This window comes from Botryllus schlosseri, chromosome 14, assembly GCF_051294905.1.
Source record: "Botryllus schlosseri isolate E-star chromosome 14, Bs_hap1, whole genome shotgun sequence".
Taxonomy (NCBI): domain Eukaryota; kingdom Metazoa; phylum Chordata; class Ascidiacea; order Stolidobranchia; family Styelidae; genus Botryllus; species Botryllus schlosseri.
In genome coordinates, this window is record NC_137249.1 from 11,404,965 (window position 1) to 11,432,963 (window position 27,999).

The following is a 27,999-nucleotide window of genomic DNA, read 5'->3' on the forward strand; positions in this document are numbered from 1 at the left end:
ATATTCGAATTCTACAATGTACGTTCAAGCTCGTAGGTCACCACAGCGCTACCAGTGTATTGAGCTAAAACACGTTACAAAAATTGCATTGACAACTTCAAAAGGAAGAACTATTATAGGGGGAAGCAATTCTTCCCGTCTCCGGAGAACTCAGGTCGGCACGTGCAACTGTACGATCCCACAGTATTGATACATTCGCCGGCACCTTCATCGCAATCATTTTCTTGGAGACATTCGTTTATGTCTGTGAAAATATAACAAATTGAGGTATGCATAGGAGGAAAAGTCGGGCACATGCATGCATCAAAATTCGGACACCTATTCGAATTGATAAAATGAGTTCCCGCCTACAAAATAAAATCGTTGTCAGACTAGATCAACTAGATCCTAGCTAGACCCCTATCGCCAACCGACCCGCAAGCGGTGTTTTAAAAAAGCTTAAACGGAAGTAGGCAACTCCGGAATCAGACAAAAGAATATTGATCTGGTGTAAAATGATCATGGACATGACCACATATATCGAAACACCAAGGATATCAAAACAACAGCATACTGGAGTGTCGGCGGTCTAGCAATAAAAAAAAGTAAGCTGACTGCTAAGTTTAAAGTACGCGTGGGATGCTTGTAACATTATCTAATTACCGCCTGCTAGCTGCTTCTGCTAACGAAACCTTCCACTGCATAGTGCATATTGATTAGGCGAATGGATTATATGGGCGGGGCTAGGCACAATGATCCTATAGTTATCCTAAAACATGGTTATATGATGCTTACCTTTGCATAGAACTCCATTGCCGACGAATCCAGTCTTACACGAACAACTGAACGACCGATCAGTGTTCGTGCAGATAGCGTTTTGGTTACAGTTGTCCCGATTTTCCGCACACTCGTCTATATCTAAATATATAGGCTACATACAATTTGGGAGTGGTATCAGATAAAGGCAACAGGTAAAAGTCATAATTTAAGGTAGCTTCATACGGAGCGGTTCTTAACCTTTACCAACCCACGGAACACCGCTAATCTTCAAGCCTTCGCGGAACCCGAAATTTTCGCTGAGCCATAATAACAGAAATCTACAACTATAGGACACTATGCTACAACAATACACATCTAGCTGTAACTCCACATCTAATATACATTACTATAGATTTCTGACGAACAATAAGAATGACCTGTGTATCAGCAGAGTGTTAAAAGAACAAAACCATTAAATATAATTTTCACATAAAACAAAAACACTATAATGAATATATATTGCACATCAGCGTGATTTCTGCTGTTTCCTTACTGATAGCAGTCCAGAAATGCGAGGCTTTACCTTGGAAAGTGTCATCGTATTGTTCGGTCGAAACGCAACAGCGTGACACCAAATACTTTATTACAAATAAGCTTATAAAATTCGGGATAGACTTGTCATTTCAGAAGGATGGGTCCTGCGCACACGCCTATACTTGCAACCCATGACGGCCAAGATGGGCGTGTCAACACAAATCATATGTATGAGTTGAGTGTGACTCTTGAACTCCGCGGAGTCCCTGAAACTGGCTCGCGGGACCCATAGTGACCTAATGTATGGAACAGTGTCTAGCCGGCTCCAATTCAAAATGAAATACAAGCAAGATCATGCACATATAGTTAGTAGTCGATCAGATAGGATGCGAAGCATGAGCTTAAAAAATCACGGTCGCTCTGCAGCGACTCCTCGAGATTTGTGTGTACTTGTGCACTGTGCAGTGATAAAAACTGCAACTTGACGCTGAGTGCTCAAGTTCTTCTGTTTTGATTTTATCAACGAAGTCGTGTCGATAGCTACTGTTGTTGAAGTAATCACGGAATGTCCCGATATATCAGGATTCTGAGACAACGAACAGTTTAGGAATGTCATTGGCTTCATATGAGACCTTTTAACTACGTTTTGTCATCACATGTCTGCGAAATCATGCTTCAAAACGGATTATCGCAAAGTAAAATACCAAATTTATATGGGATCCACGATTGATGGTTTTCCATCGAAAAATGGTGCGCAGCCAGGTTATCGGGCTACATATCAAAGGGTTTCACAGTGAATGTTTTCAAGTTTTGCAACATCAAATCGAAAGAACGTCTTAGGAGGGCACTTGCTACTAATTCATGGCTAAAACCCGAACCGTGGTATCGACGCTAGGGAAGGTCCATCGCGAGCGACCCACCGTTACATTTACCAGATACCGTGACCTAGCACCATCAAAATGTCATCCGGCCTACATAATATATCCTTTGCGCCATGAATTATCAGTCAGACTATGGATGAAGCGAGGTGACGTCGGATCGATGTATATATGAGACATGAGAAGCACCAACATCGCATTCAGACTTCAGAGACACCGTTGTGAGATTGGTAACCTTGTATATTCACTACTCAATGAGTACGGTAGCGACCATAGTGACATTGTTTTAGTCAGTCAGCTACTTTTGAAGGTACATCGCTTGCTCCTTTCTAAAGTAGATCGCATGCATGAAATTAGTAATCACTACTGGTCATTAGATCGCTGTCACATGGATATTATCGTATATAGATTTATTGACTCCTGAATGATGGTCGAGTGGTCCGGTAGTCCGACGTAGGTCGCAGTACAAGGTCGCCTATATTTAGCGGATAGAAGCATTTTGTTACATTCAAGCAATTTGGTTACGTTTGGCAAAAGTTAGCATTGTACATCGCCGAAGCATTTTGCATTGCCGTGCCATGCATCGCTCGTTTGCAGGCGTAGTTTACCTCTGCAACTATTCCCATCAAAGGTCCTCGTGCCGCTGGGACATTGACAAGAGAATCCATTTCTGACGTTAACGCAGACCTGCGAGCTGTGACAGTTGTCAAGGCTTTCGACACACTCGTCAATATCTTTGGATGTAAAGTATTACGTTATGTGTAGTTGTAGGTAGATATACGATTGATGGGAGGCTCTATAGGCTCTATATCAGGGGTGGGCAGTTATTTTCCTCCGCGGGCCAAATAGGAAAAATAAATTCGTCGGCGGGCCGAGTGAAAAACATTAGCTATATTCTCCAGCTTATTTAAATTTCATTTCTAAATTACATTGTTAATAAATGCTACTCAGTGGTTGGTAATGAGAAAGTGACAGTTAATTAAAATATATCTACCAGCTGTCATGATTCGAAACAATGTTAAGCATGATAAATTTTAGCTCTTTTTAAACCCCTATCCACGTTCTTCTATTAAGACTCTAAAACAGGGGTTCTCACACTTTTTTAGGCACGCCTCCCTTAACTATAGTGAACAATTTTCGTGCCCACTTATCATCATATCACAAAATAATAAAAAGTGCAACCAAAATGCTAGCAATCCCAACGGATAGTTTGATGTCATGGAAGATTATTGGTGTTGATGAGAGAATTCTGAAATATCAAAGACGGACAATGCACAGAGCAACAACTAGACGCTGAGGGTATATCGCGCCCAGCGCGATTTTTTTTTCAATAAACTTCGGTTTCGTGCCACCCTTCAGATGCTTTCACGTCTCCCAGCCTGAGAGCCACTGCAGTGAAATGTATATGCAATAGTACAAAGCTTATTTTCTTCCCATCGGTGTGCAGGTTAAATAGCCGTTATGTTGAGCGAAGCTTGCAGTTTTTCTGAACTTCGCCCTCCCTTGACCGAGTGTTTCGTGCTTTTGTCATAAGACCTTAATCTCGACGACATGATCGGCAAAACTGAAAGGATGGGTGTACCCCTGACTCCTGTATGCGAATATTTAGTGCTCTAAATTTCAAATCCAAACCTTTGAATTTCAGTTATCGGCTTTCTTTTTTTTGGCATGCCCGTTGATCCTTTATGAGTGATAGATATGATGAGTCATATAGTAATCGCGAGCACTGAACGATTGACTTGTTTTACGCATTAGGGATTTGGAAATATATCACATCACAAATTGAAACACATACCGTATATAATGCGTAATGTGACAATGTCAACAAGGAAGGTTTGAACTAAACTAAACTATACTATACTCATACTTTGCCACATTGCCTTTATTTTGAATCTGGATAACGCATGCCAGGTACGTGGGCAGCGTAACCGTGACATATTAATGAACAGGCTTAAAAGTTAACGAATTTCCTGTTCATTTGACACAGCCTATGGTTTTAGTCATTCACAAAACAAGTTTTATGTTTTGAATTCCAAATAGCCTTTCGCGGGCCGCACAGAATAGCTTCGCGGGCCGCACTTTGCCCAGGTCTGCTCTATATAGTTAGAAAAATATCTGATCATGACGCAAATCATCGACCGTGGTGCAAAAGACCAGGTGATAAGCACCTATTTGTTGTTTTTGTGTTTCGACGTGTCAAAGTCGATGAAATCTGATGCTATAGCACAGTGGTGGGCAACATAGTGAACATACGGCCCGCGAGCCAGATCAGGTCAGCGACGGGATTTCGTGCGGCCCACAGAGAGTTCCTTACCCAAAAAGTGAAATTAAATTTTATGCATCAAATAATGAATCCTAGTTTGCCAACCTGAGAAAGATGGTCAGGAAACGACTGCGAGCAAACATTTTCGACCCTGAACATTAACAAGACAAGGTTGCGTTCCAATGTAGCTGATGTTCACGTGCTGTCTATACTTAGGGTTTCTACATCCGACAAGCAGTCAGAGTTCAAAGAACTTGTTGACAACTTTGATTAACTTTGATGTCTGATTGACTGCAGAAGCTATTGAAGTACATAGGTTAATTGTTCATTAAATACTGTTATTGGCCTCTATGCATTAAACTTGAAGTTTACATTAAATACGATTCACTCCTATGCGATTTATGTATCGATTCTGTAATCCGGCCCTCCAAGTACTTCATTTTACCATGTCAGGCCAGCCGACCGGAGAAGTTGCCCGCCATAGCACGACACATGTTCAACGACGAAATCTCAAAAGTAATCATACTGAACGAACAGGAGCAATTTATTATCCAGAGTCCCCTAGATTTTGCGCTTCATCTTGAAAACATTGTGCAGGATTTGACTGACTGCGTCCTTCCGTGTTACCCTATCCATTATCCGCTAGAATGGCGAGCTGGATAGTTGTAGAACGAAGTAAAAATGCGTTTGAGGACATTTACAAAGTTTTGGGAAAATATTACTAGCGACAGTGTTGCCGCTACAATCTTAATCAAGAGCAGTGGTATCCAAATCGAGATCCATGTCATCGGGGCGTATCAGTCTATGATTGAATAGCCAGTCTATGAGCAATGAACATTTAACATCTGAACACTGGAACAGTGTGCACTGTGCAGTGAACAACGAACTCGGAATCCTAATTTGTTTCTAAGGAATGATATCATAATTATTATATTGATATTGCTTACGTAGGTTATGCATTTGTGTTGATATTTCAATCGATTGATTTACCCTTTGGGTACTATGTTAGACATGATAAACTAGCCTTGGATTGAAAAATGCCTATCATAAAGCGGCTTTTCGTTTGATGTCACGCGAGGTATTAGCAATTACGTCATAGCCCATTACCATGTGGGCGCCGATACTTGACTTCACGCTGCTGGAAAACAGGAAACGGATACACATGTCTTGTCACTTGTCAGTATTCGACAAGGGACGTACGTCGTACACTCGTACAGTACACCCATAGCCATATGGCATTGAAGTAGCGATATACATTCTATCTGGGAATTGTTGTCGTTGTTGTTGTGGTTGTGGCAGCAGCATAAATTGTGCGACGGATTACAATGTACCTTGACAGTCATCTTCAGCGTATATCGATCCTTCCGGGCAATTGCAAGAATAGGATCCGTCTGTGTTCGAACATTCCGCATTTTCCGGACAAACTTCGTCTACTTCAGACTCGCATTCATCAACGTCTAGGTAAAACAGTACCGGAAAGCGAAGTTTGATTGCCCTTTCGAAATTTTCTACAGCAGATGAATTGAAGCGTTGATAATCTAGTACCTTCACAATCGCCATCTCGATAAGTATACCCCTCGTCGCATTGACATGTGTAGGAACCTCCTGTATTTATGCATAACGCACCAGAACATATATCGATCCCTGGAATGCTACATTCGTCGATGTCTGGAAATAAGATAAGTTAGATGTGAGAGTATCACCCTATCGACTGGTATGACCGGAAAGCCTACCATAGCAGCGTTTTCCGTCTCCTTCGTAGCCTTCCTCACATCGACAGCGATAAGACCCGCGAGAATTGCTGCAAATGGCATTTTCGTCACAGTCATTCGTTTCGGCACATTCGTCGACGTCTGAAAAACAAGGATTTTTACGGTGCTGCTATATGTGAGCCTGAGTTTTTCAGTGTAAATTTAAATTTGTGTGCATGTTTGATCTATACTTGATATATTTGGTCCATCGACTTGTATCATGACTACACATTATACATTCCAATATGAATTATGTATTCCAGCGTTTGAAATGGTAAAGGATGAGCGTAATATGAAGTAAATGAGATATGTGATCACATTCCAAAGAGCTTTCGTATAAATAGTTTATGCACTACAAAACATAATAGTAATGATACTATTTGCAGATTGCGGTACAAAAACAAATAATATATTGTTATTGTTGCAGTGTAGGGAGCTCCATAAATGTATAATTGCTCTATAATGCGTAACAGGTATATTATGATTCAAAAAAAAGAGGAGAGCAAGGTTTAAGACATGTCAGAACTTCTAATGAAGCTGTAATGCATATATTCATCCATATATTTATGTGATTGACTCCCACTGACCTCGACAAACTTTTCGCTCTGTATCCTGTCGGATCACGGTTTCTTCCGTAAAACCAAAATTGCACACGCACTGACCCGTAGAATTTGTTTGCACACAGCGCGCGAATCGTTGACACCCCCTTATCCCGCAGAAATTGCTTCCTGTAGGGCAACAAATTGGAATCATCTCACCTAATGCACAGTTCGAGACTTATGAATATATACTACAGTACACACACCTGTCGTGGCTGAAACATTTGTTGCGCGGCTTTGCGTATCGCCATTTTGGACAACGAATGAAACAATATATTCGGTCCTTCTATCAAGTCCTGATATCGTTGCTCTGGTATCAGTTGCTGGTAGCGTGAAGGGAGATTTCGGGAAGCCGGTTTCAGTCTGAGTAGAATACATACGCTTCATTTCTTACTCTGATATCGCCACGTTCCGTGTGACGTAACACTGTCATATGTCTGCAGGCATACCTTCAAGTCTAGGGAGCGAACTATTCCAGATTTAACGTGAATTAAGCATCGAATCTGTATTCCAATAAACTTTGTAAATTTCTAATTATCGCAATAGTGACAAGCGCGGTATATAAATAGTGCGGCACTTGGATATCAATAACCTTGTATCGTAGGCTTTTATGCGATCGTGATATAAGGAAGTAGGACCTGATGGTAAGCAAAATCGGTCGTCAACTTTACCGTGTCACAATCCATCAAAGCAGCGTATTAAATTCGAATATGTTGTTATTATTTGAAATAAACCCTCCTTGGGAGTGGGCAATCGTCAACAATCCGAGAATTCGGAAAATTTAGTGCAACGAGATATCGTATTGCCAATTATTACGCCACAGACTTGAATATGAAAATTCAAATAATCGAGGTAAATAGATGAGGTCTGATCAGTTCAGTCCAGCCCAATTTAGGAATGTTAGGCTACAGGCTGCAATTGAAATTGTTAGGCTTATATAATTATTATAATAACAACAACATAATCATACCACGACATTAGTGAATAACTATATGGAATTCAGCAGTGTAATAGATTTTCAAGCAGGATTTATTGGTCGGTAAGCGTATAAAAATTGCATTCTCGAGCCCAAGATGTGCCTAAAATAATGTTAATGCCATCTTCGCCGTATCTAAAATCATAACTGGAATTGACTTCATGTGTTCTCACCAGGGTAACTGAATCCGCAAAATATACATGCGAATTAGTTGCTGGCGTCGCGAGTCCTCAGAGCAATTTTTATGGATCGCATCAAAATGTAGGCCTGTTTGAGGGCCCCTGACGTGGGTTACTGTTCGTCGATATATTTATTGGATCTTTGCATGCGCTCAACAGGTCTCAATACAGTTGTGAGTGTAGTCTCTATGATTCTTAATTCTCGTTGATTATGAGTCTCCATTGTTTCCGCGTACACAAGGGCGCCAGAAATGGACGATAATGAAATATACTTTTGCGGAAAGAATAGCAGTCAATATGGTATTACAGCAATTTACTGATACAATATTTACTTATGAATAAAACGCAGGGGTATGATAACCAGCTCGATATGCGAGAAGTCAACGCGTTGTAGGTGTAAGAAGACGATTTCTTCCGATATTTCTCACAATTTTTAGTCGTATAGATACATGAATAGGCACTTACGGGCGGAAAATAGGCGACGAGGTACGTGCTCAGAAAACCAGGAGGTTTCAGCCAATGGAACCGCAAAGCCGTCCCATTTGGATTGGACACGCGGATATCCCCAATTTCCGAAGGCGCTAAACAAGTTGAGTGGAATATTAGGGGATTGACTGGACGGTCAGGAAAAGTTTATGTTTGTTGAATATTACCGTCATAATTATTTGCAGTGTCTCTTGAACTCGTTGCTCATACACGCATACACTTTCTATAGCAGAGGTCTCAAACTCAAATGTGCTCGCGGGCCAATTTCCTAGTTTTGATGACACCGCGGGCCGCAGCATCAATAACAGGGATATTCAACGTATGATTTCCAAGTAGGCCTTATTTGACGGGAGCTTGCAGACAGGCATTCCACAAACATCGTGAAAATGTCATTTACAATTGTACCATTCACGCTTGACACGGAAAAATCATTGTGTTTGTGCCGGGCATAATTTGGTAAAATAATGAGTTATAGACATCATGCGAGAGGATGCATCATGACATCGTCAAACTGTCGGGTTGTAACATTGCAGCTGGTGGACCTTTGACGTGGCACAATTGTATGCAGAATATTTTAAAATTTACTGAAGATTGATATGATATCAGACGTAGACCCATGATATACATGTTACTGTCATTGCCAAAGTCAAATTATATCAGCGTCAGATTTTGCCCTCAATTATTATTGGAAAATATCAATAACAACTTAAATATAATCATTATTGAGCCATAGTATTAGCATTGTTTCTTAGCCTTAGCGATCGTACCCCTCGTGCTTCCAATAAGATGTCTCGTAGCCCCAGTTCATTTTCAACACAATCTATGATGGTACCTATATTAAAATTAGAAAGCCCATACACATAAAATCGCGCGTAGCATTTTCCAGTTGAATAAATTGGCCAAGAAAATATTCCACAGCATAAAGGCCTAATTCCAAAATGCATATTGAACCCCATGATGTGGTGCGTCGTACCCCGAAAGGGTCTACGGACCCTGGTTAAGAACCCCTGGAATAGAAATGTCCAATCGCCGATGAATTCATTGGTGTTACAGCTGTGGAGCGTACTACTACCTTACTCGCCACCGATAATAGCATGGATAAAGAGAACAAACAGCACCCAGCATGTAACCAACTATATACGTCACGGGGGTCACATAATGCCGATTATTGCCATACGGACCTGATTAGATAGCTATATATACCCTACGCAACGCAAGCTACGACCTTCCCATGATTGTTTCATAGATCGTTGCATCCGTAGGATTGCCAAGTCATCGTTCCGAGTCGCAAGTCCTTCTCCGATTTTAACGTTTGACCCGACTCAACTCGAGTCATTTTTCTTAATCACCCAGCCAATCCGAAATTGAGTAATTTTACGAAAGGTCGCACCAAACCAAATCACAGTTTTCAGTCACGAATCATCAACTGGTCTTGTTTTATCATCATGACCTAGAAATGTGACCTAATGGCTGATCTTCTACTGCATGGTAGCTTTTAAAAGTGATATCATGGTGTAGTTTGTTGAGATTTCAGTGTTTTTATAGTAGTACTAGGGTGAACTTCAAGTTTTTATCGGTAAAAAAGATATGTGGCACTTGCATGTATATTGTCGAAGACTTGAAATTCCAAAATGCCATCGCGGGCCACACAAAATGTTCTCGCGGGCCGCGTGTTTGAGACCTCTGTTCTATAGTGTGTCGTAAGTGAAAAAGAGCAAACCAAAAACTAGTTCTTACGTAAGGCAACAGAAACGGACGATGCAGGACCGTAAGTATTTCCGTCCCATGCTCTAGCCGTGAACTCATATGTGCCGCCCGGTTGAAGACCCGATATCTCAACTCCTGTCGATCTCGCTGGAACTTCTCTGCTCATAGTCGGCCACGATGCGCTCGGCAGTTCCTGGACACCTTCTTCTGGTTCGGTAATACCATAATTGATCTGAGAAAGATAAGCAGGATTACTAACACGAAAAGCAACTGAAGCCTTGTTTTCTATACAGCTATGCGATGTCACCGTTTCGCGTGTATGCTTAAATTCGGGGTGGCGTGAAACTTGCCTGGAGAATTGAAAATATATGCATACTAAGCATGATGTAAGATTCTACCCGAAAAAACGTAGTACAGTTGACACAAAAAATATGACAGCACGACAACCTTCAAGTGTATCGAAAGAATTGGATTGAAATAGCAAAAAGAACACTACAATCCATTGTAACTGTAACCATGTATCTCAACTGCCGGATAGGTTAAGCGAGTGAATCATATGAGCTGGGAAAACAAATTGCTAACTGCAAAGTGATCTATGATGATCATATAGGTGTCTCTAAACGATAACATTACTTTTCATATTATAGACCGAGTCAAGGACTCCAGACGAAGGTATATCTAAGTGTACAGCAGACTCGGTATCATTGATCGATGACATTTTGGTAACACCGGCTCGTGAATAAAATCTTACAGATATCCTCCGTTGCCTTGCGTTCGGTCGGCCCCACGTTAATTGAACGCTCGTCTTCGACAATGTTTTGATTCGCAATCTTGTGATGCGACCTACAAGCGAAACAAAAGGTCACGTGTTAGCTGGCTGGATCTATAAGTGGATTTAAAGATCTACCATCGTTTTGCTCTGGTGTCGGTATCACTAACCGCCACAGATTCCCAAGGTCGACCTGAAAGAATTCAACATCAAGTGAAGATTGATGTAGGCCTACTTTCATAAAGTAGAAAGTTGAAGCTGGGGGATGGGGATTTAGAACAGATGCATGTATAATATGGAATTTCCACACCCAAATCTTAATTCAGTGTCATCAAAATTTACTCACTATGACCATGAAAATTTACTGACTATGTCCATGAAAATTTACTGACTATGACCAATGTGTTTCAATACATCCAAATTAGAATTTGGAGTCGATGAATAGCAATGAGCAGACGGAAAATAAATCAACACAGTGATGCGCCGTTCGCGACAAACTGAACAATAAGTCATACGCTTCCAAAAGGCATTTACCGGATTTGCTGTCGACGAAAGAGTTGTGACGACCGTCGTCGGCGGTGTCGTCACTCCGGTAGTAGTAGTAGTAGTAGTAGAAGCAGTTGTCGCTGTTGCAGTAGTTGGCGGTTCTGTGCTTGGTGTTTCTGATATTGTGGTAGGCTCGGTGGTCGCGGTAGTCGTAGTCGATGGTGTTGTTACTTCCGTTATGGTAGTTTGCGGTTCTGCGCTTGTCGTTTCTGCTATTGTGGAAGGCTCGGTAGTTGTGACAGTACTAGTCGTTGGAGGTACCGCCGTAGTTGAAGATGTAGTAGTAGTAGCAGCAGCTGTAGTCGGTTTGTTAGTTGTTGTTGGTGACGGTTGGGTGGTTTCTGTAGTTGACTCTGGCGTGGTTGTGGTTGTAATAGTAGTTGTTGTTGTTGTTGGTGGTGGTCTCGTGGTTGCTGGTGGTCTTGTGGTAGTTGTTGTAGTTGTTGGTGTCAGTGTGGTTGTTCTGGTAGTTGTAGTTTGTTTCGAGGTAGTTGTTGTTCGCCGTGTCGTAGTTGCTCGTGGTTTTCTGGGAGTTCCCGCCGTAGTCCTTGGCGGTCTTGTGACTGTTCTTGTTGTTGTTGCCCGTGTAGCCGGCGTTCCCTCTGGGTCCCGCGTGATCTCAATAACACTTGAGACCGGCGCTGGGCTACTCCGCTCCTCTCCAACAATTAGTACGTCCGATGGAAGACTTGCCTCGGGCATTCCGATATTTTGAAATTCCTCGGTACACGAGTCCGGAAACATACCGGACCCGGCAGTTGACTCTGTTGCATATGGAAATTTCCTCATTGGCAATTTAAAGACATAAACCCATTGACATCAAAAGTTGAGGAGATGCGCAAAGTCAACATTACGACTTGCCTTTTCACATCGAAATGATTTATAATCGAGTTACAAGCAGAGCAGTGTTTCTTTACCGGGGTTCACTGAGCCAGTATCAGGGGCTCCTTGTAGGTCAAGACTCACGACACACACCTTCATCATGCAGCAGCAGTCACACAAATTATAATCTTTTTGTTTCGTATGAAAATCAAAACTTAATGATATTTTTGTCGATGCACATTTCGTTCTATGCACCAATATTCTAGTGCTGTATTAGATATGTAATGAGATAGATTTTTGATTTGTGACTGAGCGAAAATTTGAGGTTCGCCGAAGCCTTGCACTATCGCGTAAGGGCTGGCCAGGTCATAACTTTAGTAAAGGTTAGGGACCACTGACGTACAGACATCGCAGCCAACTATCACGGCGAGAAATAGCAAGCGAAATCACGATGGTCATTTTTTCTGACTTTTGAATATGCCGGGATGATCCGAACGTTTGGTTCGTGTTCAGTATACGAACCTTGAAAATTCGGACGTTCGCCGCGTTAATATTTTTGTGAGTTACCAGAATTGGTTATCGTTTGATTGCGTGGCGCACCAGTCGTCTGGATCATATTCCTATACTCAAACACATTTGTAAAGGTTACCTAGCAGCGCTATTTCATCTCTATACTAAGGTACCCAGTAAGCCTACTCGGGGCACTAATTTCAATGGATGGAGTTGCTAAAATCGGCCATTGCATAACGAGAACAGCGTATATTTACGCACGTTCTTGCAAAAAAAAACTCTTGTAGACCAGAAACATCTATATAAACTACACCATAAAATACTTTCGCCACAAATGTTTAGAAGGTTTTACAATCCGAAAATGAAAATTTTAAATAAGAACGTTTCAGTAAACACATGGACGCAGAATAAAGTATCTTATGCTCAGTTCAGCAGTCGATCATTGCTGACCGAAGTCCCTCGAATAACCTATATCTACTCGTATTGAAACAAATCTGCGGCTGTGGCGTCTTGTCTCCTCTCTATAAGCAATAAGATGGAAGAAATCGAACAAAAAGAACCTCGCCCATCACCTTCAAACCGCACGTAATAATTGGAAGGATTATAACAGTCCACATCCGCAGCGACTTCTTTAAATGTCATGAATAACCCGATGAAGGTCTGGTAAACCTGCCAGCCAACCTGCAGTATCGAAAAAGGTGTATTTTAAACTGTGAATCACGCCGTCTCATATCAATATGCCTTATACCTATATTGGATTTTTGAGCCGATACCGATAAAAACCGATACCTAGCAACTTCACTGATAACAAGGCCATGTTATTTTTGGCATTTCGGGAACGAAATGCCAAAACTGCCATAAATAAAAATTTTGACATGCCAAAAATAAGCTAGTTTTGGTATTTTTGGCATATGCAAAAAAACACTGCCTGTGCAAAAGGCTTCCAGATCTATAGCCTCCATACATACAGATATACAATACATGCAGTCATTTCACAGTTTTTCATTGCCGGGTGGATGATTTTTGTATTATATTGATTATTGTTAAATTCCCTCATGATTTCTAATCAGTAATCATTGGTTGAGTATATACAGTGACGGCTGCTAGTCAAACTGATCAGAAACGTTTTTGAATTGTTATTGTATGTATTGTGACCTATGTGAATGCCGGTAATGTTGTACGCATAGTAAATCGACTATTGAGAATAGTTACTGCAGAAGCACTCGGTTTTGTATCGGATAAATTTGGAATCCAACATCGTATAGAATTCGGATTTAAATCTTGCTGGTTGATGGCAGAGTGTGGATACTGCATGTTTTGTGACTTCCGTTACAGAAGGAAGACCAAAGTCAAGCAATTTACATGACTAATTCGAGTCTATAAATATGAATTCATGGTGATTCCAAAATTCTGAAAATCTGAAAACTGCCAAAAATAACACGGCCTGCTGATAACTCTGATGTATTGATTATTCAACCGATATTTAAAAGATTTGGCATCATTGGGCAGTGGGCACATGTCCAAAACAGTAGCAAATGTTATTTGTGATATGAGGCTGCTGAGCTATATATACCACCGAAAAGTCCCTTAGCAATGAGGACTTCTGTTTTGAGGAGAGGTTCACAGCAATGCGAAAGCAACACAATACCATGCATCAAATCAACTATAATTACGTAAGAGCTTCTTGGAGTAGAGAACTTCAATATACGATTGAATAGTATATTAAATTATAATACGTAAGGTAAGAAACATGAAATATGACATACTTCACCAGAAGTTCATCAACTAAGAAAATGTGATAGCCTTGATCGTGGAATGGAGTTCCTTATCCAGACCTTATCAGTCAGACTAGGCTATTATATCAGTGCCAGTGCAAGCATGGCCTGCTAAATCCATCTGTTCAGTATGACATTGTGTAACTAGCATATCCATTACCTATTCATAAGTAATATGCTGCATCATTTAATCCAGTTGTTCTTAACCTTTTTTCTCCCAGCTCCCCGTTTCGGAAAATTTCACGGTTTGGCGCCCCATATATTTTACGGTGTGTACTAATGGGGTAGAGGTCCAAGTCATGTCCATTTTTTCGGGTTTGGACTTGATTATTGCAAATATTTCGCGCTTGAATCGCGCCGGATGACCACTCGATTAATTAACGATCTAATAGTTGTATGCACTATTCTCGGGATTAAATCAAGGTTCTTATAACAACTGTAGGGTACGGGCACAGACTCATACCTAATAGGGTATTGAGTGCAATGTACACACCCGGATTCGGTGACGTTATATTTTGTAGCTCTCGAAAACAAGGTAAGTTAGTTATTCAATCTGGTCAGAAAGCGTCAAATCATGTCTGCTGGATACAGATGGCTCTCACTTTCAAAAGTGGTATAGCACCATACGCTTTCAGACTTCGAGGCGCAGTATTTTGCTATCTAAAAGTACGCGCATGGAGCGTAAAACACATTTTAGATGAAATATAGTAACCGCTGCATTCGTGGAAACACTAAATAGTGCAAATACGTCGTCGGTATATTTCGCGCGACGAAAATGTTGGATACTTGATGAATTTGGTTTGGAATGAATGAATTTTGCAACGAGATATCAAGGATATATAGAAATATAGAACGTTGTGTCCCCATGACAAATACTGCACCATATGTACTGTTACGCCGTTTTCTTCTGTGCCCACATAACGTCGCAGTGCCCCCCACATCGCCCCTGAGTGTTTCCGCTCCCTTTGATTTCAAAATCGTCCCTAGGGGGCGCTGGCGACATGATTTTGTCAGTGATTATTGGATAGGGAAACAAGACGAGCCTGAAAAATATGCCCATCCAGCGACAACTGAATTATATATACCTGTCTGAGGGTGAAAAGTCCATTTTCCGGTTGCGTAAGGGAGTCCACGACGCAAGCATGCCAAAATTGAGCAGTTGAAAGATAGCACCCGGGAGGAAATAAAAGTCTGAGATTCCACGACCGACCCGCGCCAATCACGGCTTTGTCCAAATTAATATGCCCTTGCCCACCGGCTCCCCAGCGGCTATTCCAAGATATCATACTCATGTCGCCTAAGACGAAAATTGTAATATTTTACCAGACGTCGGTGACAATAAAACTACTGAATTAGTGCAAAGCGGCGTTCTGTTAATTCCCGTCTTAATCATATATTCATAAGCTAGGCTTAAAATTCGCAAAAAGCCTTGATACTTGCGCTGAGGTCGTGCTCCCAGTAGAACGCATGCTCAATGCTCGTGTTAGTCGCAATTCATGTGCTGTGCTCAATATGAAATAACGCGTAATTGGGTACTCGACGTGTTGCTATTGCAGTCATTTAGTAGCTTGCATAGGTAAATTTCAGGCGAAAATCGGGCGGAACTATACACACGACTAATATCTTAATGTGCACCCAATGTACCATACCATACCTCGTGAAAGGCCCAGATCTTTGATGAGGTCTTGTCCGACTGCAGATGAATGGCATGAGTGAGTAAGCTCAATAAATGTGGCGAATATATAGCAAAGCTGACCAACAACGTTTTTCTCATGTGATATAATTGGTAGATGACCGGTAAAGTCGTGCAACGGAGTGTCTGGAGCAACAGGAATACGTTAAGTCACTTTCAATTTACAATGAATTTACAATAACTTACTCAGAATTTCTGCTAAATTTGGCACACTTGTTATGGTTTCTTGCAAATCTGAATAAGCAACGTAGAAAGGAATAAATTATGAAATGCTATTAAAGTCATGTCTTATATTATATGCCGTTTATCTGTACTTTACCTCTCCATGCGCAGACCGCGCGTTCCCCTCTAGGACTAAACCTATATATTTTTAAAATTAGTGCATCAGCCCACAGTGACAGATCCACAGTTTAGTCATTTCTTGCCGTGTGGCGCCCGGAAATTGTCATGTTTTTATAAGAGAAAAATGAATAATAACACTTGAAAATAAATAGCGAACGGTAACTGCAGCATGCAAAGTAGCCCAACGCGGCTGTGAATTATACATGGTTGACAAAGTTTAGTGTTGGTCAGCGTATATCTGGGCCGTCTACCATTTTCATCCATCAAAAAGGCTGCCAACCCCTGTCTGGCCTACGTGTAGGCTATTACGTGCAAGGTACCGTTTGTCTGATATAAGACTATAACACCGCAGCGTGAGGTACAGTAGTCACGAAAGGCGGTGAATGAAGTCATCTAAGAGTTCAAAATATAAACATGATGAAATGAAAGATCTTCTGGATCCTGCCTGTCTGTAGAGTTCTATATATCCTTGAGAGAAAGTTGTCAAGTCATTCAAATATTGATGTGTGTTCAAACCTATGCAATGCATTTTCTCGACTCACCTGGCGACCGCAGTGTGGTCTCCTCAGTTTCAGTTTCAAGATATGTGACACAAAATCCTTCAATTCGTTCTGTAGGGAGGAAACGATGAAAGAGATACTCAATAGTGGCGATATCGAGATCGAATCAATTTTCGGCAAATTGTCACCGCAGACGGAATAAAAAGTTTATTCGACAGAACTAGAAAGTTTCAACGCGAGTCATAAACGTGTATTCTGATGCGACGCCACGACAACAGCAATCGCTGAAGGTATATGTGCGTAGTGCATCCAAGTTTATATTGATTTCAGACCGTAAATACCTGAAGGTGAAACTTTGAATTTAAAATTTTCCGTTTTCAAGCATGGCTCAACAGCTGAGATTTCTTGAACTTGAAGAGCAACTTCGAAATAAGCGTAGCTTCTGTCCATGACTCTTTGTTGAATTGTTATCCTACCCTCCTTCAAGTTGGCGTTTGAAGTCAAGAAGCATCCGTTCCAAATCTATTCATGATACAATTTGATAATTCAGATACCATTTCAGACATTTAATTACTATACAACACCTATTGGTAAAAGGAATCTTCCGGTTTACGAGTTCGGACAAATATTCGCTATTGTTTCGTCGCAGCTATTGTTACGTATTTACGACGCATTATCAGGAACGCATGTAGTGAAAAATCACGCATTCTATATATATATATTTAGAACTTGGCGTCAAGCGTCAGTAGCCTATACAAATTAACTGGATTTCTGAAATACTGACGTTTTTAGGCCTATATATCCAAAAATATGTGGTCGCCTAGTAATTTAAAGGGATTTTCCGCGGTACGAAGCGTACATACTACATACCATGCAACATGTTTATTGTTTATTTTGATCGTTATCACATCCAACATCAACGGTCATAAATGTAAGTCGTAAAAGCACGGGTTATCGATATATGCGCCATTTCACGACTCTATTTTTACGCATCAATTTGTAGTGTCAATAGCATTTGACTTACTGACATTTGAAATTGAAGGTTACAAGAAGTGATCTGTCGAACTTCCAACATACGAAATTAGAGACATTCGGTATTACCTCTGTGTACCATACGTTGCAGTCTTGTGGCAATAATATATTCAACTTCTTTTCCTTCCTTTTCATCATAGACTTAGGGAGATGGATATACAATCGAGCGCCTCCTCGCCAATTTTCGATCCATTCTATTTCAGGCTTCAAGGCTGCGCGACACAGTTATGATACGAGATTTACCTCATTATGCCAAGAAGCACGTAGTAGGCCTATGCACTAGCTTGTTACCTTTGTCACATATTTGTCCGGCGTAATGTTTGTGGCATCTGCACGAGAACTTCTGACTTCCCTTACGTTTACAAACCCCGTTGTTTTGACACGGATTGGGCGAACACACTGCAAATGAGGTAAATTAACGGTATAGTCGGAATGCCTCATGGCGGTTCGACCGCGCGATTACGTTTACTTCGTGAATATGACAATTCATGCGCCTGGGTATGTGACAATAATAAATATCAACAATAGCTCGTATGCGAATTCTGGTTATTGTACTATCATGTCGCTCTATCATATTGGACCGGTTCTCTAATACCTCTGAATTACGAATTAGGCCTATATGTGTGGGTGGGTAATCGTAAACCCATCGTCTACCTACAACCTTACATCATATAGGCTCTACGGTACATAAGTATTTAATTGACTCTGTGAGAAATTGAATATTCGATGTGGATAAGATACTTCTTTACTTGCTGTTAGCATATAAACGGTAAAGTTATCTATTTACAAAAATGGCAAATATGCTTCATTGTATACTAGTAAGCCTAATTAGTAATAATTACCACTCAGAGCTTGATCAGCGGAATCCTCTGCAAACGGACGGTCCAAATTGGCTGCAGGAATAAAGTCCTGTCGGAATAAAAAGTCAATAATTGCATTTGAAATATGAAGGAATGCAAGAATATGGTACTAAAGTTCTTAATTGAAGTATAAATGAGCAGAGCTCCTATTATAATTATTGAGAAATCCGACATTTCTCTGATTCGCACAAATCAATACCGTTTTGTAGCAGACTTGGAGAACTAGAAAATTTTCAGCTTTTCCGAATTAGATTAGAATTAGAATTAGAGCTACACAGCTTTTTCCAAATTAGATTAGAATTAGAATTACTGAATTCGCAAAAACTTGGAAATTGAATGAAATTGTGATTGGAAATGAATACAGCAACAATCAGTTCATATCAAACGACAGAGCACTCTCATAATCATGAGAATGGTTAACGTCTGTACACCAAGCTGGGCTCGTTCTTTACTATACCAGGGGTCACCGCAATCGCCTCCGGCGATCTGATATGAGATTTTGGAAAGACGCAAAATAAAGCATTTTGAAATGCTAAAACTGATTTCAGTTTCAAATTATTGTTGTTGTTTCAAAATAAGCTATTTGTCTGTGGCCAACAACACTATTCCACACTAGCTGAATCGGCTTCGGCGATGGCAACAGCATTTCATCGATTGAGCGTCTGCTGATATCAATAAGCATATTGCCTTGACGCGTAATGACCCAGACACACCCAAGAAGCTTAGAAACGGCATAGGACGTTCCCACAAGATCAATCTTTACGATGAGATAGTCTTTTAGCTAGCATGATGTCTGGCTATAGCCCCAATATCGATTCATCAGTCGTTGGAAAGCGATGTCGGGTATCGTGCGCAGCTCATAGTTCAAAATATAATGACGTTCATGATCGTGATATTTTTTGTTGTATTTGTACTACTTTACTTTATTAAAATATTACTTCTTTTGTGGTAACCACGAGCATCGCCCATGTTAGTGAGCACGGCATTGTAGCCTACTAACGTAAAGTTTCAATAACTAGAATGTTGTTCGCAGACTACAAAGTACTATGCTAGCAGGTTATTATTATGCGTCGTCACAATAACTACTATAACTGCACGGTGTAAGTAAGGGGATGGTGGTCTGGCACTGGATTTCCCTGCGCGAGAGGGATTTTCTTATAAACTCGCTGCAAAATGCCTCTGACAAAGAGGCATTTTCAGGAAAACAATGAATTAGATAAAAACTATAATTATAGAGCATAGAGACTAGGGCTGGGCAAAATGATTCGAGTACTCGAATCTGAATCGAGTATTAATTGTAATGATTCGAGTCGAGTTGTAAAATACCATTTTTTCGAGTACTGAAATTATACGCTTCTCGCCACTGACAATTTATCACGGGAAATTATATTTTCGACAGTAATGTTCACTGGTGAAGCCTTGAAACCTTGAGTGGGCGTATCGTAGCATACGAAACATATAGTACAAAGCTACGAACGTTACTAGAACTAGCACATTTCCGAAGTCATGATCAACCCACAACATGTCACCAAGTGCAAATACCAAAGTATCTTTAATGTGATGGATAACATGCATTGTATTCTTTGTGGTCGCATAAAAGGTACATATATATAAATTTTCACGTATAACGTTCTGCTATGACGTCATAATGAGTGATACTCGATTACTCGACTCGACTCGAAGCATATTGCGTGATTCAGAATCGAATCACCCAGATACTCGATTTTGCCCAGCCCTAATAGAGACATTTCACAAATTAGAATATAATTAGAATTAGGGCATGAAAACATTTCACAAATTAGATTAAAATTAGACTACTGGCATTTCGCTTTAATTTAGTGAAATTAGACAACTAGAATTATCTAGTTGTCTAAGTCTGTTTTGTAGGACTGTCAGATCGGCTCAATCACAGTACTATCGTAATGAACTACGAGGATTCCGTTGGCGAATATACGATAACTGTTTGTGGGCAATCGCAATCACTACAATTGCACATAAAACTAAAGCAACAATGTGGTATAATGCGTATGTCGATTATACTCGATAACCATTACAACCATTTTACTTATCCGAATAGACGTTCTGAAGAATCAAAGCACTGGAGATGCGGGTATAGGCAATGACAGATCAGATTTCTCTATCTCGAGCAAGGGTTTATATCCTCTGGTCAGTTCCACAAATTAGTTTATAGGTTCCAGGATATGGACGGAGAGGGCAATCGTCATTCTCATTACACTATTACTATCCGCGAGGGCTAATTTGTAAATACCATCTGCGATATATGGCGCGCTTTCGGATATAACGTGAAGGGAAAGACGCACATCGCTATCTCTGAACAGATTGGAAACATTACCCTGTAAATCACGATTATTTATACTTACTGCCTGTGTACTGTCGCCAGTGCTGTCCTCAGAATCAAAATGTCCGTTCTCGAGCATGATGAGGAATGCTAAACTGGACTGCACGGCGGAGTTGTACAAAATATTAGGTTGGTTGAATTTGGAATTGGTTCTGTCATTGAACAGTTGAAGACCTTACTATTAACATTTCGTGTTTGTAGATTGCCCGATTATGCATACATGCAGTCTACATGATGCAAGCATACCTGGTATCTACGTAGTCCCCTGTACCGTTAGGGCCTCCGACAATGGCCCCGCTCAATTCGTTTGCATTAGGTAGGGTTTCGTCTTCGTAAAAGTCCCAACCGCATGGTTTGGGATGGACAGGGCACGAACTGCAACGATACGTCAAGTCGATACAGCGACAATCCTCAATACACGGAGTTGGGATTAGGGTTATTATGAAAATTCAGTCTTGCAACTTCGATTCGTATCATTTCAACAGCATTGACACAGACTATATTGCCTGGAAACGAAGCTATTCAATTATACATGCATTTTCTATAATAAACAGCACGTAGTTCATTATGTCATTTGATGTCAGAATATCTTATTCTATTAAATCTCTCTACCATTGCTTGCAGAGCTGATTGCAGTATGTAAAATGACTACGAGCGACAAGCCAGTCACATATTGCCCAAATAATTGGCTATCCATCGAGGACATTATTGAATTATTATCTTTGGCGTAGTGAATAAAACGCCGTGTTCTCTAGTCTAAGTATATGTGTAGTTCATTATGCATACCTCTCTCTGTGGTGTAGATTTGTGGGATATGTTTGTCCAAAACCGACCATATATCCATTCTGGACATCAGTACCCAGTATGATATGAATTTGCGATTTGACAAAGCGCGCATATCGCGTGGCCTTATTCTCGCTTCTCCGGGCTGCATACGAGCAAACAAACGCCGCATTCGCTGTAATGATAGCAGTTTTGTTGGCATTGCGCCTGCCATAGATATGTTCCGAACTGCCCCATCTGTCTTTTGTCCGTGTCGATTAAGATAAGGGAGCAACATGTAACCCGAATCAGAAGGCGGGCATTCTGACCTCATGTCATAGTACCGGTAACCAGTCCTAGCCTGAGTTGGATAAAGATATACTTGCAGCCACAACGGACGCGGTCTGCCGATTCCAAACCTCATATGATTCCTGTTTATGACACGAACATTATTCACTTTTCAATTTCTTAAAACCGAAGTTCTCCCGAATCGTATTGTGTATTGTGATACAGCTACGCGAGTGGGCTCACGATTCGAATTTATTTGATAGATAGACTCATTTGATGATCTATTCTAGGTTACCATTACTCACCAGCGTACATCACAGGTCCAAACCAAGAATCGTGATAGAGAAGACCATTCGGTAGAATGTACCCATCTTTACCAGTTGGCTTGTTGCAAAATCTTGTCACTGGCAGCATGAACTTACTTTTCTTAGTAATGTCATACAATAGAAGCTGTCAAATGTATGTAAACAATGAGTAATCCGAGTTCAAATTAACCGCGCTGTACCAGAGGCAGTTCTTACCTGTATCCCAAGTATCTTACTATTCAGTGAAAATCCTTCATCCATATTTTTAATTAATTTGGAGTATCCAGTTCGGGCGCTGTTCAGATACAATTGATTTGATGTCGCTTTATAAATCCACAATGCCCCCCATACCAACTCGTCACGGTATCCCGTTGAGCTGAAATGCGCGAACGAATATAATCTTATTCGACAATGGAGATTGTGAACGCCTCCGAGGGACAGTAATCGGCCTACAATCGGATCAATTCATTTGACTGGTTATATTTCTAACCTATACTCAGGAGCGTTTTGTATGGGGTCGTATGCTCCTTTGTATCGTTTACCCAATTTCCAAATAGATTTTGCAGCCTTTACCAGTTTCGCGGAATACGTAGGATCTGTAAATGGTAAAGAAGAAGTCTCGATGAGCCGCTATTGTCTGGATTATAGCAGCTTTGTACTTAAAATCCATTTCGATATTTGAACGAACGAGGTTAATTTATGTGATTGGATTAGTCAATTTCCAAACATTAAACAAAACATGTAATCCATAAACTAACCTGACGATTTGAATAAGATGGAGGCGGCAGCCAAAGCTGCTGCGGTTTCCCCCGTTACGTCAGATACCGGTTTGTCCGGTGATGATTTGTAAGCTGGGCGACTCCAATTCATATTCTCCGAGCGTTCCCACATACTGTGGTCAATCGCAGGATCTCCCACCTTAAACAAAATACTCTAATCATGAACGAAGATAACGTCGCAGTAGCATTTGTATGAGTCAATTTTAAGATGAAGGTCATAGCCATAAAAGATTAGTAACCAACGCAAATTATGGGATGCCACCTAAAGGTCATCGTGGATGAAACGTGGCGAGAGATGCCGCATTATCTGTCATCAGGACTAAGCAACACGGCCGCTGTCACAAGCCTCCGCTTCATTGACAATAATTATTCAGTAATTACATACTTACTAAATAATACAAGTAGGATATAGCGGAAATGTCGTATGAGTTGTTTGAAATGTCAAATATTCGATCTATTGACAGCGGTAAAGTTTTTGTAACACGATTACGCTGACCTGATAGTAATACTCATTCTTTTTCGGATTGCACTTGATAAAATAATCAGTCGCCCATTTCACTGTCTTCAATAAATCCGCCGTTGCTCCGGCAGATTCATATCCCTCAGCAAATTCTAAAGCGCCCCAGACCAGTTGTGTTGTCGCGAACGCCATAGGAAAATTGTATTTGACGTAATCTCCCCCTGCAATCATGGATAGATCCTTTATCAATCTTTTTATAGATCACTTTATTATCCGTGGATCTCAAATCTCGACAAACCTTTGGCACAAGTTGTATAACATATTATACTTCGATTTGTAAATTAGAACGTGTCTTCTCAATCAGACAAATTTGACAGAATCTGATTCGAACCGAATCGCGTATTTTCCTGAAATGTCATTATTTTTTAATTAAGTCCGTTATCAGTTCAAATATAAAATCTCGTCAATTCGCAAGTGTCGTTTGTAAATATAACACAGTATTACGAAAAGCGGGAACCACGGAATTTAAAGCCTCTTTATTTATACTCTAGGTCTAGTCATATCCCTTGCATCGGACCAGGTTTGCAGGAATAACGGTAATCAACTCGGCTACAGCACGGCTGCGTTTAGAAGGAGAATTAGTTGGCTAACATAGTAATAGGACCGCTTATGCTAATCCTCTTATGCCTGGTTAACATCAGACCCCCGGTAAAAATGTAAACAAATATGGGATCCCTTGAGCAAGAAAGTCATTGACAATACCCGGACGTGAGTTTGTGTTCTGATTTTAATCACAGGAAAGCAACGTTCGAGTCGATATAAACGCATGAACGTTATAAAGGGACTGAAAATAATCATCATTGTAGCCCAGTTCCTAACCTATTTTGCAGAATCTACCCCTTCCGCGGAAGTGGTAACTAAATTTACCCCAATATACGGCCATGATAATTGTGATGAAACTCAAACGAGATTTGCGAAAGTCAATTTTATTCATTTATTTGGGAGGTTGTCATTGTTTATGGTTAAGTATTTGATTTAACGTCACTTGGATTTTGTGCTCGCTACTGCACTCTGACAGATAAGTTGTCAAAAACGGAACCAGAATACTCATAGCTTCAATAGCAATATAGCCGTGTATAGCATATACTTGTATGCTGTTTCATAGGTTCAATGAATCTTTGAGATGTTATTAATCCAATCCAGGGTTCCACAAACATTTGTGCGTGCTGAGTGAGTGAATCATGACAGGGATATGGGGTGGAAAAATTACAACTACCTTTGTTAACTTTTCCTTTTGTTTCGTTACGAGGTAATTATATCGGGATTGTTTTTGTTAATGTTTAGTTCCTTGATTGCCTAAATCCCCCCGGAAAGTATGTAGTCTTTTACCCCTAGTGGTTAGGTTTATCCCAGCTTAAGAAACTCTGTCTAACCGCTGTAATATCCTCCGACAAGGTCAACCTGCTGTCCCGATCCATCCTCGATGCCGGAACTGCTCTTCCAACCAAAGGCGTTATCTTTTGGCAAATATCCTGACCTTTGACCGTTAAACATTTTCAATGATAGTCTCATAGCTCTTCGATAGTCCACGATGGAATCTATAAAGCATGCCCTTTATCGATATGTGTGGCGAGACAATGAATAGATTAAAATGGGTGAGACCGGGATGAAAAATCGGTCATGTAAGTTTTTAAAGTCGAGTTGACGTATATGCCTATGCGATAGACTAGAGAGTAGATGGAACTTGGACGTGAGGTACATGGCGTGTGCTGCCGCAGCATAAACTTTGCATCGACGTTCAATGAACCTAAATCTGTTATTGACATAAAACTCACTCAAAGAACACTGCTTATGCTAGCGCGCTGTGACAGCGTGGGATTACCAAGGCGAAATACCGGTCCGTGGATTATAATCGCAGGATGGAGCATATATTTCGAAAAGCCCATGGTTAAGCTGAGATTTATACCGAAATCGCATCGACTCTGTCAAAGGTCAGGGTAAATACATTCGTATACTCGGATATACTCACTAGTGATTCTTTGTAATATTTCTTGATTTATTGCCGGGGGCCTATCACGTTCCGATGCCAATCCGTTAGCGGCATTTACCAGGGTCACGGTAGCGTTTGGCCTGACACCGTCAAATAAGCCTCGAAATTGAAAGTGTATTACATCTTTTGCACTCAAAAATCTGTCGGTTATTAAGTTTTCGACTTCAAAAACAGCTCCATTGCTTTTACGCTTTCTAACTCTGGCGTCATAAACCTTTAAACGTAAATTTCAGTAATCAGAAATACACCTATCGGTCGGGCTACGTCACAAGGCGAGGAAACAATCATTGCAAACCTTGAAGTCTGTGAGGGTTTTATTGAATTTCATGATGACACGCCATGATTGTACTTCAAATATTATTGGAATCGTTACTTCTCCTTTGATGCATTTGCTTCCGCATTGACCTGAAGATATAACAATATTTATTTTGAACTTGTGCTTGCGATTCGGATTCTTGGTATAGCTATGGGTTAACGTCTTTCCAATCGGGTGCTGGCTCACTGTTTCATCCCCAGAAGGATTATTCCGATCAGATAATGCGAAGACTCGGTTCTGGTTAGTACTGCAATAAACAATATGGGGAAACAAAGCTATTCCGTACCTTTTATGCACTAGTTACAGGATGTCACCTAACAATAAGGAAGCAGTTAAAGTGGAGATTCGAAATAGACGTCCTACTATGGACATAGTTATTATGCACGAATATTACAAACAACATTGGTTAATATAGCCAAGAAAATATTGTTATGATCACACCATCTTCAAAATACATACAAAGTTTCAGTGTTTACCAGTGTCGATTCGGTAAATGCATTAGTAGAAATTTTGATTAAGTTTTCGGGAGCAGTGTATGTTCTCTAACTCGGCAAATCACAGTCTACGTCTGGTAACCTATGATCACTTACTTATCATGTCGCGATATATATAGAACAAATAAAGAGAAATTTTGCCAAGTTCGCCGGTTGAATATAACTATAGCTTCCTTCCCTTCTTTGACTAACGTCTAATTAATTTATAGCCTGTTACATTATCCCGGATGACCACGCTTTTTCAGCATTATAGGTACCTATCAAATGACCAAGTTAAATTCATAAACAACATATGGCTCATAAATTGGGTATTCTTTAATACTAAATAATAGCCTTACCTTTGACGCCAGTTTAGCTACACTTAGCCGCGACTATAACGTATATAATGGCTAATTCCAACACCGCCAATAAGGTATTGATTCGAGAATGACTGAGCATTGAGCAATGTGAGCATGCGCACTAAACATAGATGGAAATCGGGTAGGACAAAACGGGTTCGGGACCGACTTAGGAAATATATCGGAGATCAATGGAGCCGAATGACCACTCGACTAATCCAAGATATAAAAGTGATACTATAGTGTTCGGGCTCAAATGAGGTTGCAATCAATGTTCGGGTACGGGCTGACTGTATGGCCCGGTTCCCCTGCGTTCCAAGTCTACTCCGTGATCCTTAGTGAAGTGTTGGAGATTTATTTGGCTCCACGTCGAACCGCTCGGAACCATTCATTAGTTAGCTATTATACTGTATTATATTATATTACCCGATTACGAATCCCTTACCAGTCTCTAATACAATCTTTCCAAAGCTGGATCTATTGTCTGCTAGGTTTCTTCCAATGCGTAACCATATCGTAATAGACATCAAGCATGCGACTATACTTTTCATGTTAGCATTGAAGATATGTTTCTACTATTCCTATCAGCATAAAATCTGGAATGGTAAAGTGTTTCGAATATTTGGGACATATCAATCACATAGTACAGTTGCTGTGTGAACTATTAAAGATATAATTTATAAAAGTAGCTTATGGAATCTTAAATTATATTCTAACATTTTCTCGTATAGTAACAGCTACATACGAACAGATTGCTTCTACGACGAGGTATAATTATGTGAATCTATAGAATGCTTCGACGTACCATAAGCTGTACTGGCTGGTTGTATCAATTACTTTAGAAACTTTCCGCCTGATAATCATCCCGATCTCGATGCTAATTACCTA

The 27,999-nt window shown here is 40.5% G+C and overlaps 1 protein-coding gene across 3 annotated transcripts; it reads right to left on the minus strand.

The window, feature by feature from the left end:
• Nucleotides 1–19: 19 nt before the first annotated feature.
• LOC145455484 (uncharacterized) lies at nucleotides 20–27,978 on the minus strand. 3 transcript variants are annotated; one of them, XM_080333465.1, is made up of 35 exons: nucleotides 27,557–27,976; nucleotides 26,259–26,368; nucleotides 25,943–26,177; nucleotides 25,347–25,511; nucleotides 23,950–24,134; nucleotides 23,433–23,592; nucleotides 23,165–23,270; nucleotides 22,891–23,050; nucleotides 22,675–22,819; nucleotides 22,106–22,277; nucleotides 21,566–21,694; nucleotides 21,342–21,471; nucleotides 18,943–19,009; nucleotides 18,392–18,499; nucleotides 18,170–18,312; nucleotides 17,410–17,590; nucleotides 17,111–17,179; nucleotides 16,413–16,460; nucleotides 16,290–16,352; nucleotides 16,188–16,226; nucleotides 15,619–15,830; nucleotides 13,331–13,439; nucleotides 11,415–12,190; nucleotides 11,019–11,073; nucleotides 10,863–10,954; nucleotides 10,142–10,343; nucleotides 8,384–8,499; nucleotides 6,970–7,126; nucleotides 6,752–6,892; nucleotides 6,147–6,266; nucleotides 5,959–6,081; nucleotides 5,745–5,870; nucleotides 2,759–2,884; nucleotides 775–897; nucleotides 20–244 (listed from the first exon to the last, which is right to left on the minus strand). In XM_080333465.1, exons 1-35 carry the CDS (start codon nucleotides 27,660–27,662, stop codon nucleotides 114–116), a joined length of 5,130 nt encoding a protein of 1,709 aa, XP_080189591.1. In that variant the 5' UTR covers nucleotides 27,663–27,976; the 3' UTR covers nucleotides 20–113. The 3 variants fall into 3 exon arrangements, with proteins under 3 accessions (XP_080189591.1, XP_080189590.1, XP_080189592.1); XM_080333464.1 differs by having other exon boundaries at nucleotides 16,188–16,352; XM_080333466.1 differs by lacking the exon at nucleotides 2,759–2,884 and having other exon boundaries at nucleotides 16,188–16,352; nucleotides 27,557–27,978.
• Between the last annotated feature and the right edge of the window lie 21 nt (nucleotides 27,979–27,999).

Bases quoted from the DNA above. Each gene is read 5' to 3' on its own strand.
- LOC145455484 (XM_080333464.1), bottom strand. From the start codon at position 27,662: ATGAAAAGTATAGTCGCATGCTTGATGTCTATTACGATATGGTTACGC. The intron at 22,820-22,890 runs GTAAGAACTGCC...TACATTTGACAG, and splicing joins GTAAGATACTTGGGATACAG to CTTCTATTGTATGACATTAC. The intron at 11,074-11,414 runs GTAAATGCCTTT...GAATTCTTTCAG, and splicing joins TTTCGTCGACAGCAAATCCG to GTCGACCTTGGGAATCTGTG.